The sequence below is a fragment of the Myotis nattereri genome, assembly GCF_964212035.1.
Source record: "Myotis nattereri genome assembly, chromosome: 11".
In the NCBI taxonomy this organism is placed as follows: Eukaryota; Metazoa; Chordata; class Mammalia; order Chiroptera; family Vespertilionidae; genus Myotis; species Myotis nattereri.
Genome location: NC_138086.1, coordinates 30,057,505 through 30,073,534, shown reverse-complemented (window position 1 = coordinate 30,073,534; position 16,030 = coordinate 30,057,505). Strand labels below are relative to the sequence as shown.

General features: G+C 49.7%; 1 protein-coding gene across 5 annotated transcripts in view; it reads right to left on the bottom strand.

Annotated features, from left to right (window-relative positions):
- Window positions 1-16,030, bottom strand: part of TBXAS1 (thromboxane A synthase 1) — a 147,533-nt gene that overhangs the window by 27,316 nt on the left and 104,187 nt on the right. For all 5 annotated transcript variants that reach the window (XM_081102472.1, XM_081102473.1, XM_081102470.1 and 2 more), the window contains one exon: window positions 15,289-15,600. In XM_081102472.1, the coding sequence (XP_080958598.1) occupies window positions 15,289-15,600 (312 nt within the window). The remainder of the gene's footprint in view (window positions 1-15,288; window positions 15,601-16,030) is intronic.

The following is a 16,030-nucleotide window of genomic DNA, read 5'->3' as shown; positions in this document are numbered from 1 at the left end:
ACGAATTATTCTCGAGGGAAGAAACTGCCTGAAACCCAAGGGACAGAGTGAATAGAGAAATTCCTGATCTGTTGGACTTCATGTAGAAAAAAATTGTACATGGACGTATTGATAGGATTTTATTTTAAGGACAGACAAGGGCATGTCAATTTGTCAAATGTTAAGTAAAAAGTAACAGTATACTTTTTGGCTTAGGTTTCTTTTGCTATGGACTTTTATGTTGTTTGATCTGTTTATTGGTTGTTGAAGCGAGTTAATTTAGTTTTTCTGTTCATGGTAAAGACACATCTTGGCTTATCAGGATCTCTTGATCTATCAAAGCTGAAGATACAAGTGAAAATGCCATTTATCCTGATCGTGTCCTTGGTACTGGGTGGCAGAGGACAGGGAGAGGACGCCCGAGACAGGAGGGGAAAATGACTGGGATCTTCCCAACACCCGGACAAGGACCTGGCGGTCACAGGGCCAGCAAGTGGTCGTAAATGGGTCCAACTGGGAGCTAAATCACTTTGGACAGCTGCCGGCTCTCAGAGACCTGTCCACATCGACCTTGGGGTCATTCCCAAGAGAGCACCAAGGAATGTTGGGGTTTGTGGACCTGGGGTCAAATGTAGACTCTGCTTCCACTTTGAGCTAGTCATTTGCTCTCTGTTTCAATTTCCTAATCTTTAACATGGGGGAAATATCAAATTCGTTGTTAGAATTGTCTGGCCCAGCCCAAGGCACAGAGCATGTGTTCAATAAATAGTAATTCATCTTCTTATTATTTCTATCATAATCATTACCAATATTCATTGATATTGAGTGCTTGACTCCAAAGAATCACTCCTTGATAAAAACACTTGGAAAACAGGGTGTTTCTGCAGGAGAACCTCACGCAGCCCACACGGACAGCAGGGGGTTACCATCAGCCACTGGCCACAGACTGAGCGCAGAGAAGATGGACAATACCCTTAACATTGAGTAAGGGGCCCACAGGGAACTGACCTCAGAAACAACACCACTGGAACCGGACAGAGACTTTTCCGTGAGATGCTTCTAGGAGCTTTCTAATTTACATAACATTCCTGGTTAGTAGGACTTATTTCTTTATAGAGTTGGGTCAGATTTATTTTACACATAAAAATTATTATGATTAATTATGGTGCCCCATAAATGTTTACTGTTATGATGATGGTGCTGGTGACCACCATCATTAGCATCTTTCAGGTCTACAAATCACTCATTTGCAGCCAGGCTGGAGAATCATTAAATGAGCTTTTCAGAGAAAGGAGAGAGGTTGAGGGGGAGAGAGAGAAAAAGAGTGTGTGTGAGAGAGAGAGAGGCTCCAGGCAGCTAGAAACACTCCCTGAATTCTGAGGTAGCATGTGGCTTGTGAGGGAACCTCCCTACACGTCAGTTGTCTTATCTGTGAGATGGAGAACTAGCCCTGCTGCTCCTGGATGTGGGGCACAGAGCAGATGGCCTCCTGTGTTCTGGTATCTTCCATGTCTAAGGGCCATCTTTCTAAGCGCAGTCCCCATCAGCCTTGCCAGGCCTTGGTCTCGTGGCTCTGTGGATAGACCTGAACCACAGCACAGTCACCGAAAACCCACTACTTCCTGGTCACTCAGTGAGTGTTTCCCAAAGAGCTAACAGCACCCCAGTAATTACGCCGAGTATCTATACAGTTAGTCACGTTGTGCACAATGCAACCCAAGGACTAAAGTGAAGTTGGCACATACATCTCAAGGGAGTGTGGCCACGGTTCTCCCCCCACCTGCACCTTACAGTCACCGGGGGCTTTTAAAGAAGTGGGGTGCCGGCCTCGCTGTAGAATCTCCTGGGGTGTAGAAGTACCCGCCATTTGGTAGAAGTTCTCAGACACGAATGTACGGCTGCTGTTGGGCCTTGATGTGCATGTGGGTCCTGGTCTGGGCGGCCAGGTGGGTAGGAGAAGGAACTGTTAGAAGGTCTCCAGTTGCCTAAAGTCAGATTCTGCCTAGCGGTGGGCTGGCGTCTAATCTAAAACCTCGGCCCATGGTGGGCCGCGAACAAAGAGAATGCACGAACTCGGAGACCGGACTCCACACGGGAGCGGAAAAGCCACAACAGATCCAGGAACACTTCTCATCCCCAGGCTGAGAGCCAGGATGGCAGTTAGAGGTGGTGCCAGCAAAGGTGTCCGATGAGGATGTGTGCCCGCATCCGCCTGGGCGGTGGCGTTTCCTCAACGCCATAGCAGTGCCGTGCCCACATGGCCTCAGGCCCCTCCCCAGCAGGCAGCCTGGAAGCCCCCCTCAGAGAAGTGCTGAAGCCGACATTGACCTGAGCAGGCCGGGCCGTGCGGCATCGAGGGACAGTTTCCGAATCAGCGCATCGCCGAATGCTGCGATAATGTTGAAAAGAACAGCGAGGAGCCGGGCAGTGTGGTTTAGTGGATTGAGCATCGTCCTTGTACCAGGAGGTCACCAGTTCAATTCCCAGTCAGGGCACATGCCCGGGTTGCAGGCTTGATCCCCAGTGTGGGGCATGTGGGATGCAGCCAGTCAATGATGTTTCTCTCTTGTCAATGTTTCTATCTCTCTATCCCTCTCCCTTCCTCTCTCTAAAATGTCATTTAAAAAAAAAATATATACATATATATATATATATATATATATATATACACACACACACACACACACACACATACATGTCTTCCTTTGATGAGACAGTTCTGGGCATGAAGTGGTGGGTGTGTGAAGTAGCCCCCGGGAGTCCTGTGGGGACACCATTGTAGGCTTGTAGGCAGTGCTGAGTGCTGCCTTCACTGCAGCTACCTTGGCAGTGGCCTTCCCTGACTCCAGTCCACCAGGGGGAGTAACCACGTGTTTTCTGCCAGGAATGTCCCTGTGGGTTCCCACCTCCAGGTTGCGTGCAGATAGTCACCAGTTAGAAGAGAGTGGGCAAACTGCCACTCAGTCATTTTTTTTTTTTTTTGAAGGAGATATATATATATGAAGTGGTCTGGAGCTGTGAGCGCCAAGCCAGGCCAGGCCCCTTCCTAGTGTATAACCTTTGAGAAATGACCTTCTTGAGGGCTCTGGGATGGCCGGTCATTCGCACCCACTTGTCCCCAGTCATTTAATCATGGGAGTCTCAGTGTTGCCGTGAAGGTGCCCTGCCCATGTGGTTGGCTTGGAGTGTAAGTGAAGGAGGCTGCCTTTGATAATGTGGATGATCCTCATCCAGTCAGTTGAAGGCCTTACGGGCAAAACCTGAGGTTTCCTGGAGACAACGATGTTCTGCCTCAAGACACAGCATCGCATCCGGCTGAGTGTCCAGCCTGCTGGCCTGCCCTTGCCAGCCCCCACCATCAAATGAGTCAATTCCTTATGGCCTCTCTCTCTCCTGTGGCCCTGCTCCTCCCGACTCCCGACCACGCCCTCCCTTCCCCCACGGGTTAAATGGGTGTGACAATTCCTGCTTCGGAATGTTATGGTGAGGAAAGAGTTAACACTTGCATGTGACACACTTGGCTTAGGGTCTGGCATGTACACACCCACGGATCATTATCTTTGCCAGAGGAGAAGAAGTCCAGTCCATGCCTTCCTTTCACAGACCAGGAAACTGAGGCACAGCAAGGGGGTGACCCCAGCATTGTATGTACCCCTGCCACTGTGCCCAGAATCATGAATGGGCTCACTCATCTAATCCTCATGGCAATCTTATGAGCTATATACTCATATCCCCATTTTTTAAAGAAAATCCTCACCCTAGGATATTTTTTTCCATTGCTTTTTAGAGAGAGTGGGAGGGAAGGGGGGGGGGGAGAGAGAGAGAGAGAGAGAGAGAGAGAGAGAGAGAGAGAGAGAGAGAGAGAAACGTTAATGTGAGAGAGACATATCAGTTGCCTGACTCCTGCACATGCCCCAATGAGGGCAGGGGATTACATACCTGTAACCCAGGTATGTGCCCTTGACCAGGAATCGAACCTGTGACCCCTGGGTGTGTGGGCCGGCACTCTAACCACTGAGCATACTGGCCAGAGCTCATATTCCCATTTTACAGACAGGAAAAGGAGGAGCAAAGGGACTGTGCCAGTCATCCCTGTCACACTGCCAGGGAGTGGCAGCTCAGTGTCTCTGAGTGCGCTAGTGGAAGGACGGGCCCAGCACCCACGGCGTGGGCCCCTTTTTGGGTGGCAATGCTCCTTGGTCAGAGCGAAGTCTAGGTTGGTCTGAGTGTGAGGGGAGCCGCTCCCTCAGTGAGCGCTTCGTGACTCTGTCTCAGCTGGGTAGAGCGTGCCTGCCCCCAAAGAGGGGACTCAAACACAGGGGGTGACGAGGCCAGTGTACCTCATGCTGCCATTTTCATGAAAAAGTTTGTTCTTTTTCCAGAATCACCCTCCCCCGGGCCTCCCTCCTTCTCTGCAATTCAGACTCCAAACATTGAGTTTCCCATTGAGTTAAACTTCTTGCATACAGCTGAGGAGGCGAGGCGTTTATCCTCTTCCTTCCAGCCTTAAATTACTAATTAAAATGTCTTCGAGACTAAGCCCGTTGCCAAAAGAGCCTGGGTGGCTTTCTAAAGCTTCTTGTTCATGACCAGAGGGAAGTCGATCCTCTTCTCATCTTTAGAACAAGGATTCTTTTCGCGGGGTATCTGTTTTATGCTTCCTACAGCTCCGGCCCCAGTTAGGTCCCAGCAGGGGGAGGCCAGGGGAGTTTAATTACATTCCTCCTATAGGGAACATTCAAGGAACGAGGCTTTGAAAAACAACTTATGCTACCAAAAAGGGGAAAAAAAAAATCAAATTAAGCGATTGAGAAGCAGGCATTGCGTTTTGTGTCCTAGGGACCCAATCTAAATATTTAAATTTTAAAGACAGAATTCTAAGTGCTTAACTTTATAAACCTTACACATTGCAACTCACAGGGGAGTCAAATATCCTTTCTGATCTGGAAGATTCATATGCCTGGCTGCACAGGCTCATGCAGTTGATGTTTTCACACACACCATATTCAGCTGTAACACAGAATGCTACACACACACACACACACACACACACGCACACACGCACGCACCCACACACCACAAACATCATGCTGTCCACAGCCCTGGGGCAAAACAGATTTACCAGAAAACTGAGACTAAATTAAATGTACGGACCACACCACAAGCAAACACTTTAGAAAGGCCCCTTATTCTTTACTGATTTTCCAATTTTCCTTCTCCCCTCCGTCTCTGAGATGCCCAGTGACTGGCTGTTAGTGGGGGTGGAAGTAGCTCCCACACCCCAGGGAGAAGCTATGAATTTGCTGACTGCTAGTAGATAAATACCATGAACTGAGAGGGGAGAGACAAGGGTGAGTAGGTGGGCAATTAGTGAGGACAGATTTCAACTTGAGGCAGGAAGAACTTTATCAAGGACAACAGGGGGGCCATAGGTAATAAATTCCCTGTTCCTGGGAGCACTCAAGCAGAGCGACATGATCTCTCAGACCTCTGTCCTCGATGGGAGGCTGCCCTAGAGGGCCCCTGAGATCCCCTCAGACATCCGGTTTCTTCCTTCCTTTGATGAGACAGTTCTGGGCGTGAAGTGGTGGGTGTGTGAAGTAGCCCCGGGAGTCCTGTGGGGACACCATTGTAGGATTGTAGGCAGTGCTGAGTGCTACCTTCACTGCAGCTACCTTGGCAGTGGCCTTCCCTGACTCCAGTCCACCAGGGGGAGAACCACGTGTTTTCTGCCGGGAGTGTCCCTGTGGGTTCCCACCTCCAGGTTGCGTGCAGATAGTCACCAGTTAGAAGAGAGTGGGCAAACTGGCACTCATTCATTCAACACCCATTCATCACAAGCCTCTATGTGCCAGGCATGCTGGAGGCCCTGAGACATACCAGTGTGCCAGGCAGAAGACAGTCCCTGTGGGGACTGAGTATATCACCCCTCCCAAGAGTGGTGGCATTTTAATCCTGGGTAATGGGCCGAAACAAAGGAGGAACCCCTAATGGTGCAATCCTAGTCCTGGTGATGGGTTGGGTCCTCGGGGAGTAGGAGTCTTTACTAGTAAGTTTGCCGCAGCCGATCCCACTCGGCTCCACAGGGAGACAAATGGTTTGGTCAGCAGAGTCCAGTGACTTTTGTTTTTTAAAATGTGTGTGTTTATTTCTTATTTCAAGAGCTAATTGTTGGGCATAAAATCCATATTTTTGATGTTTGAAGAGCCTATAATGCGAGCAGTAGTCAGATAAATGAGCCATTCAGCTGAGAATCCAGCTCCATGTCAAGTGGGCCCACAGAACGCAACGCTTCACCTGCAGAGCTCACTTCCCCAAGTTTATTTTTAATTCTTGCTTTTCTGGATTGATGTGAACTGACCCTGGCAGCTTATTGGCTTAGTAAAGCTCAGCCCAGAGGCCCAGGTAGTGGGAATAAAATATTCTGAGTCGCCACATAGATGCTGGTTGGCGTGGTCCATTCCCAGGAGGACCATCTCTTTGCAGGTCACCTCTCCCTCTGCCGAGACAGAATTGCTCCGCGGGGACTCAAAGCGGAGGGGGACTCGGAGCATTAATTGCTAAAAATTGCAAGTGCTCAAGTGCTACACTTGATTAAACCTGGTGGCCCAGAAACACACCCGCACGTTCTTCCTGCTCTTCAACCCGCCTCCCACTTGACCATCCCCGCTGGATGCACACAAGACATCACTATGCAAATTTACAGGCTCCGGGACAGCCAGGGGCCCCAAGGGGACAGTGGGTCAGGAGGTGAAGCAGGAAGCTCTGTCTCTCTGGACCTCGGGGAACAGAGCCAGAACAAGAATCAAGAAGACGAAATAGTGCTGCGAATCTTATAGAGGACAGAGAAGAGAAATCCAGGAAGTGGGGCCAGAGGAAAAGGGAGAAGAAAGAGAAGAAGAGGCAGGGATCCACAAGGCCTGGGGGTGTGGCTGCCACTGCCAAGGCCCCTGGGAGCAGTTCAAAGTCAAAGTGGGTCAGTTTCTGCAGTGGTCAGGTGGGCATGGGTTTTGACAGTCCCTGACAATATGGAAGAGTGGACCCCTGGGTGGTGGCAGAGGGAGCCCTTGGCCCTGAGCAGCACACATTCACAGCACAGATGGCCACAGAGAGGACAGTCTACCTTCCTGCAGGTGTCCCCAAGGAGAGAATGGGCAGATGACCTGGATCGCAAAGGCTATTGTGTGTGTCTAATAATCACATGGGCAGTAGACAACTGGGCTCTGCCACCTGATCCAGATTGACTGGTCACCCCGCTTTGGGGACACTTGAGTTGTCTACTGATGGGGCACAGAAGTGCCCTGCACCCTGTCTTCCTTCTTCCTTCCCGGAGTGGGTGCTGTGGTAGCAGAGCCACCTATGGTAACTTCCAAGATGGAGTTCCAGGTGCACACACCGGGAGGCCTCTCTTGCAGGCCGTCAAGACTTCTCTGCGCTGCTATTCGGTGTTGGGATGCCAGGGAAGGGTGAGAGAGTCTATTTCTCTGGGGGCAGACACTTCCAAAATGAAGGACAGGAAGTGGGCACGTTGGACACATTCCAAGGGCCCCCACTGAGGCTCCTGTTCCTGCAGCGAGGATAGTACAGGTTTGCTCTAGGCTCCCAGGGAAGCCGCATCAGGGGAGTTGCTTTGATCACAATACTTGGACGTGGCCTCTTGATTGGCATCTACATTAAGGGCTCATCGGGGGAGCTGCGGTCCAGACACAGTTCTCTGCCTAGAAGACCTGGCCTGGCGGGTGCCTGCTGGATGTGATGGGCCCCCGAGTGCACGTGCACCCTGAGAGAAGGCTCTGGTGGCCATCTCCATCCGCCTTGTAAGTGACCTTCCATCCACTCCAGAGCTCTCCCTAGCTCCCCACCCTGGAGAAAGTTGTTTAAGGAGGCCAGACAGTTTTAGGGTTATGGGCAACACACTTCTAAAAACACCCAGGATTTGGGTAATTCCCTCATCACTTTATCTCTCACTCAATAATGTGAGAGTGGCGTGCTTATTTTTGGAATCATTTTGAGGCTGTTTTCATTTATTAACAGCAGGTAGATCACTGCAGAACATCAGTACGTTAACTATCAGGAGAAACAGTTACGTGCTACATACATCACAACCGAGAGAGACGGGGTGGGTGTTAGGAGCTGGCTGATCGCAGGGCGGGCCACGGACCAGCAGCTGCCACATCACCTGGGAGCTTGCTGGGGATGCAGACTCTCAGGCCTCGCCCCTCACCTATGAGTCAGCACCTGCAGGTAACAAGCTCCCCCCATTAAACTTGGAGAAGCTCCACCTCCGTCTGGTGCTGCCGTCTGTGGCCCTGCCCGTGGCCCAGTTCTTGTCTTGTTCTATAGTTTGGCTCTAGGGCTGCAAGTTGTCCTTTGCTCCTCGTCTTTCCTTGTGACGCATTGATCTGTGTCCTGCTGAGCGGTTAGATCTGCAGGGAAGGGATGCGTCAGATGAACCTCGACTGCCCCGCGTGGCTGGGGACACCCGAATGTATCCTCCTAAATGTGTGACAGCAAGACCCGAGCAGACCTAGGCAGGAACCCTTCCCAGGAGGGAAACCCATTTCCAGTTCTTCACTCAAAGTCAGCTATGCCCCACTCCCTGTGTGGACATGATCCTGAAAATTTGCCCTGGGTGGGATCCAAAGTGGGAGACATTTTTCCCCCCAGAGTGAGGGTAAGTTTCTGTTAAGCTACTTGCATTTTTTCCACGAACCCTCCCCCTGCCACAAAGGATGTGTATTTATGAAACAGCTAGTCGGAGGCAAATGGCTCTTTATTTTTTCTTTTAATGTAGCCACAGAATATGCTATTTTCCTTTGAGATCCCCTGGCTGCTTCAAGGAACAAATCCTCAACCTTGCTCACATGAGCAGCATGAGCTAATCAGCTGAAATACCCAGCATGGAACGCCCTTTTATCCTTACGAGAAAAAGAGCGAGTTCATTTTAATTAGATATTTATAATGGTTACAAAGCAGCTCTTCAAGAGAAATTTTCAGAATTTGGCCTTCCTTCTAAGGCATAACTATGTTCAAATTACCCTAAAGAGAGGCTATCTATCAATCTAGCCCAATTTGTGATAAATTTACAACTGGGTTCTGCACAGATTTATAACAACAATTAAGCGGAAGGAAAATGGGTCATAAATTTTTGGCTGGCACAGTCCGGCACCGACGAGAAAAAAGAGAATGGTTTAGATCAAAAGTCGATAATTTCCACATAAAGTGCTAACGCTATAGCAAAAACAATTTATATGGAAAGTTGTTTTCTCTCTCTCATCCTTTTCAAAATTAGATATTGGAGAACACAATGAAGCATCCACATCACAAAGGTCTTATTAAATCACTGGTGTGCTTTCCTAATGTTACGCGTGGCACAAGTGCTACAAATCTTCCCCTTCTCAACTCGAATTTAATGAACGTACCTCCTCCTCAATATGACGAAGAAGCCACGGAGAAAAGAGAGAGCTCTCCAAGAGATTGGGTGACTTGAGAAAGAAGGTTTTAAGCCGCAGTTTGATGGGGAATGAGAGGAAGAAAAGCCAGACAAAAGTCCAAAGCCAGACGATTCGGAAGAAAACAAAGACGGCTTAAGGAAGGTAAAGTGGGTTATGACTGTACTATAAACCGAAACAGACACCTGTGCCCTCAAAGGAGAAAGGCAGTCAAGGTCACTCGGGTCTAAACAGGTGGTGAGAGATGGGGCGGCACTGGGCAGAATGTTCGAGCTGTAAGGCATGTAGTGTAAGAGAATCCTCGGTAGTGAAGGAAGACCTTTGAGTATCGTTACATGTGCCAGAAATTCCATTCTGCTCAAGGTACAGCACCTGAATCACTGCCTTTCACCTCTGACAATTTCACACCCTGACTGGGACAGGATGCAACGAGGCCAGCTGTCTGCCCGGGCTTCTTTCTACCAGCAGGGAAGCGGCGACTGGCTCCGGTATGAAACGCCGCATCCTTTGCAGGAAGCTCACGAGAGCAGATCATTTACAAGCACAAACAGCGGGCAGCCGTAAGCGCGGTTGGACGTGTACCGCTGCCTTTGGAAAGTTAGCTTTTAAAAGTTCAGAGGAAGGTGGGCGTGACTGCACAACAAGAAATTTGAAAGCGGGAGCTTCTATCAGGGAACCACGGATTCTATGTACATGGAGGACGCACTGTTTTCTGGGGACTTGGCATTCATTCCCCCCACTTCCAGTAACAGAGGTTTGGGGATCCACTGGAAATCGGAAGGACACCACCTTCAGCGATGGAGCAGAGACTCAGGTGTAAGCCAACCAAAGGGTCATATTCTCGGCCGCGGTGATTGGTTGGGGGCTGGGCTCGGGACCCAGTCTGTCAGGGAGATGCCACGATACTCTCCCTGAGATTTCCAGGAAAGAGGCTCTTGCTGTTTCGTGCTGGACCCGAATCTGCTCTCTTATGCCCCTGAGCCTCGGCCTCTGAGGGGAGGAGAGGGAGCCATCAGCCTAGAGCAGTGATGGTGAACCTATGACACGCGTGTCAGAGGTGATACGCGAACTCATTTTTTTGGTTGATTTTTTTTTTTGTTAAATGGCATTTAAATATATAAAATAAATATCAAAAATATAAGTCTTTGTTTTACTATGGTTACAAATATCAAAAAATCTCTATATGTGACACAGCACCAGAGTTAAGTTAGGGTTTTTCAAAATGCTGACACGCCGAGCTCATAAGGTTCGCCATCACTGGCCTAGAGAGGATGCGTTCCCTGTCCCGAGCCAAGGAAGGGGTCTCGGATGGAACCACTCTGCAGAGCGGGGCAGCAGCCTGAGCCGGTGTGCCATTCTCCAGGGGGTCGCCGGCTGATGTAGCAGAATTGCCCATTTGCCCTCTCTGCCCAGGTAAGCACAAGAAAAGTAACTGGGAGAGATGTCAGGGCAGAGAGCGGGGACATGGAGGGAGCAGCCACTGTGGGTGTGCCTCCTGTGGGCCACGTGGGCACTGAGGAAGGCACCAAAGCTGTTCAAGAGGCCTGACTGCCACCAGGAGACCCCCTCCCCCCACCAAGAGGCTGTGGGGCAGGAGCTGCAGTGGGGGCTGGAGCGCCCTCCCCCATCAGGGATGGTATGGCGAGGAGGCCCCAGGAGCCCTGTGCATAACCGGCATCCTCTCCATGCCAGAGGCCCCTGCAGTTAGGCACGGAGAGAAGCCCCAGTTAAGCAGGATTTGGGGATCTGTTCGACGGACCCAACCCTGGGAGGAGAAGGGGCCCACAAGGGGCAAGGGGCGGGGGCGAGGAGGAAGGATGGAAGAGGAGACACACTCCCTCCTCAGGGCAGCTCCTCGGGCCACAGGTCAGCCTGAGCTAGAGGGTGGCAGCGGGTTGACTTGGATCTGAGACTGAAGTTGTAAACCGTACCGGAGTGGTTTAAGACCTTCTAATGCCTAAAAGTGACCAGAAGCTTTTGAGATCTGTCTGAGGTGTCATCAAGGAAAGAGGAAGAAGATTCATGAAAGCACTTCGAAAAGAAATAATTGGGGAAAACACAATATGGTTCCATGTTGGTACCTCTTAGTTCAGACTATTGCACATACTGGCTACACAGGTGTCGTGAGACCCCTGGGGGAGTCCTGTCTGAGAATGGAGTGCGCCCAGAGTAGACTGAGAGATGGGGAGAGAGAACACCCAGGGTCCCAGCGACAGTGTGTGAACCCCTGAATCTCCCAAAACCTTTTAAAAATACCTTTTTATTGACTTCAGAGAGGAAGGGAGAGGGAGAGAGAGAAACATCAATGAGGAGAGAGAATCAATGGTGGGCTGCCTCCTGCACGCCCCCTACTGGGTATCAAGTCCACAACCCAGGCATGTGCCAGACCACGAATCGAACCAGTGACCTCTTGATGTGTGGGACGGCGCTCAAGCCATTGAGCCACACCGGCCAGGCCAGATTTCTTTGATATGTGGGTCAATAAGCCCCCTGAGCCAATCTGCTTTGAGTTTTCTAACTGTCAACAGAAAAAATCCTAACTGACACAGGGCACATATGCACTCTTTTTTTTGGAAAGAGGGACAGAAGTTTCATGAGATGCACCTAGGGTGTTGCTGGAAAAGGATATGACTCAGGAAAAGACACTGTAGAGTTCAAATCCAGCGGTCTCATTGACAAATACAAGGGAAGGCCATCTACTGGGGCGTGTGGGGCTCTACAGGGACATCATGGGAAAGCCAGGCCAGGGCCTTCCTTGCGTAGCTGCTGGAGCCGAGTCTGGCATTAACTGGCACTCCAGAAATATTTGTTGAATGCAAACCAGCAGGAAATTATAACAAGTCATTCTTGACATGCTAATTTTTAGGAAAATATCTAATGTGTGAACATATATAATCTGCACTTCCATATCCTGACAGATGGTCCGTATTAACAAAACTGATTATTGGAAGGAGGAGAAGAAAGAAGGAAGAACAAGGAAAAAAAAAAAAGAGATCTTACTAATGTTTATTGAGTGCATACCATGTGGGAGGCTATACTACTAGTAGCACCATTGTGACGACCAAATTTAATTGTTTAAAAAGACACACTGTATTCCTATTTCTCAGAGACAGTCCCAACTGTTACCTAGAGAAAGAAAATGGCCTGGGGGGTTGTACGACTGGGGTCGGGCTTTGGGCGCTGGTTCTTCTTAGAATTGGGATTTGGACCCTGAGAGTCTTAGCTGTCTACTCAAGGTGTAACTAGGAACCGCCTACATCAAAATCTCCCGGGCTGTTCATTTTAAAATGCAGACTCCTGGGCATTGACCAGACTTCATGGAATCAGAACCCCTGAGGGAGGGGCCTGGAACCTGCATTCCAGACACTCCTCCCAGATGGTTTCCTGTTTGCGAAAGTTTCAGAACTTTACCTCCTAGAGTGTTTCTTTGCCCGTGGGCCCTCCGTGCCCGGCAACCTCTGCACAGCCTGGTGGGAGGTGGTCCTCTGGGGAAAGAAGCCCCCATGCTAGGCTGGGGGGATTTGAAAGAGCCAGGGTTTAACGCGACAATGCCATCCTCCTTGAGGTCGTGGTCAGTGAAGGCCATGTCGGAGGTGGGGGTTGTGTTTGTGAGGGCCGTGGACGGGAAGCCTGTGGAACACTCCCTGTGGCCTCCTGGGAGAGGGACACAACCAGATGTGGTTATGATGGCGCTGGGGGGCCAGGCTCCTGGAGCCCATGCTCTCTGCTTCACACCACACCGTCTAGACTTCATTATTTGCTGCCTTCGATTGCCTTGGAGAGTTTTATTTGGAAGGGAGATATTATTTTAATAGACATAACTTCTTATTCCCCCCCCCCCCATTTTTGTTGTTTTTGTTTTTATTTTCAATTAGTGATTAAATTCCCTGAAGGTAAGGAGCGTGACTTCTACCTGTGTAACCCACTGCCATATCTGCCAACGGCTGGCCACTAGCCAGATGCTTTAGTTCGACCTTCCTTTGGTTTACTGAAGGCCAGTCTTCACTGCCTTCCTGGGATAACAACCAGAACTTCCTCTGGGAGGTGCTCTCCCAAGTTCTCAGTCATAGAACGTGATGATTGACTCTGGGGGTGCGATTAATTGCTTCAAGCCCGTCTGTACCCCAGTCCCCCACAGTAGTTGCTTTAAGAATGGGCAGTGACCTACACATTCCCATCAGAGGGAACCTCACGTCTCTTGCCGAAAAGCTGGGGCCACAGACACTCTTTGCTCCATTGATTATGAGCAAGGAAGCCAGTAGTGCAGACGTTGTTGGCAGGCTGCTTGGAGCACAACTGAGAATGAGGCCGTACTCCGGAGGCACAGCCAACAACGGGAGACCTGGGGCCTGAGCATGGCACTGAGGCCTTTATAAAGATGTGCCTGAAGCCACATCTATTCCTGAGTTGTTCAGTTTTCTGTCCTAATAAGCCCCGCCCCCTTTTAAATCAGTTTTATTTGGGGTTTTGTTGCCTGCCAGCAAATACTTCCCAATAGATGTGCCCTTCAGTGTCTGTTATTTCTCTTGCAGCATGTACCCCAGTCATCTCTGGTTCCTTCTCCTCCCCCTCCTCAATTAAAAAAGTCACACAATTATCAATAAAGTAGGAGCTGAGAGGTGGCGGGAGTGGGTAGCAGGGTGATTTGGATTCATGACTTGTTGAGACTCTATGCCCAAAGAATATCGATTAATGGATCAATGTCAACCTGGAGGGAAGCCCTGTCCTGTTCAACATTTTAATCAATGACTCGGATGAAATAGGAGACATGCTTAGCAAGTCTCAGATGACACAGAGCTGGAGGAATTGCTAATATGACAGACGGCAGAATCAAGATTCAAAATTATTTTGACTGACTTGAGCAATAATAAGAATAAATATAAACGCTTGCATCTAGGCTTTAAAAAAAGTCAATTATATAAGCAGTGGATTGGGAAGGTCCAGCTTGGCACTTGTCATAACATCATGGAACTTTAGGCTGACCATAGCTCATGATGAGCCAAAACTTGAAGCAATTAGTAACACAGGTAATGCATTGGAGAAGAAAGGCTAACCTTGCATTTAGTTCCCCAGTGGGATAAAGAAGCAGAATTTTCTGGGAAACAGTTTTCAGCTCAATATATGAAAAAAAATTCTAATAGTTCCAATAACAGAATGGGCCACCTCCCAAAACTGTGAATGCAGTAATTACATCAGAATGTAGTAGAAAGGCTTCCATGATGGTGGTCCTCCTTTTAAAGCACATATTTTAACAATGATTTTCTTTAACAACTCATAAGTCAGAGCAATACACCATAAGCATCCAGAAAAAATAATGGCATCATGAAGTAGCCTAACTCAGCGCCCTTGAACATGTGCTTCAAGTCCAGCAAGGAGGGGCCTCCTCTAGAAGAAAGAACCAGAATCTGGACTCGGCACTACCAGGCCCCATTTTACCTGACTCCATTTACAGACCTGCTCTTCTGTGTTCGCCCAGCCTGCGTTACGCCCACTCCTGCCTTCACACCTGCCTCCCTGAGCGTGGCGCCTCTACAGCCAGAACACCGGGAAATAACACCTTCTGCCCCACCCCTGACCAACGGAAGACTTGGCAGCCAGGCCTGGTTTCATGGATGGCCCCAAACAGGGAAGGCACGCGCACAATTTTTCTTTTTCTTGTTGTTTTTTCTTCTGTTGTTCTGAGCACTACATCTTACTTGCTAACTCCGAGAGATGGAGAATGTGGGCTGTGGCCCTATTTCATCTTATAAACTTAGGATGTGATGTTAGCAAGGCAGTTAACAAAAATAAGTTTCACCTCCACGAACACACAATTGTGTGGATTTCACATGGGCCACTGGACCCAACTTGTACTCACATATTTCTCGTTAAACCGGTCCACCTCTCTCAGAAGCCGCTCCTGGCAGTCGGGGTGGGTGGCCAGTAGGTAGGTGGCGAAGGAGAGAGTGTTGGTGACGATCTCGTAGCCAGCGATGAGAAAGAGGAAGGCCTGGCCCACGACCTCATCCACGGTCAGAGGCTTGGACGGGCGTCTGGGCTGGTGTTTCTCCGAAGGATTCGCCGAGCGTTCATCGGAGAAGACTTGTGTGACGATGTCAAAGCCCTCCACGCCCACGGAGGCGGCAGAATGGCGGGCATCCAGGACCATTTGGAGGAAGTCTCTCCGCCTCTAAGGGACGAAAGAAGAAATGCACATTATGGCCCAGGGCCGCATAAGTGGGGTTTCTTGGGGCACAAAACAGGACGTGGACATGCAGCTTTAGGACAGAACAAGGATTCCTGCTGCAGGATGATCTGAGATGGCGAGAGCCCCCTGAATGTCCCTCTGTCTGCACTGGTCCACATACTGGTGCAGCCAAGAGCAGGCTGCGCTGCAGTCAAAAAGATGAAGCCGTCTGCCTATCTGGGCTGATCAGAAAGATGTGAAGCCACTCTGGTGAGTGAACAAAGCAAGTTGCGGCAGGATTTGTAAAAACAGTCCATGTACAAGGCACCTAATTGCATCTATTTGTCCTTGCAGAGCAAATCTTTAGCAACATCCATACTCAACAGTTCCCAGTGAGCTGGAGGAGATGGGAGAACCAGGGGGCTTTTAGCAC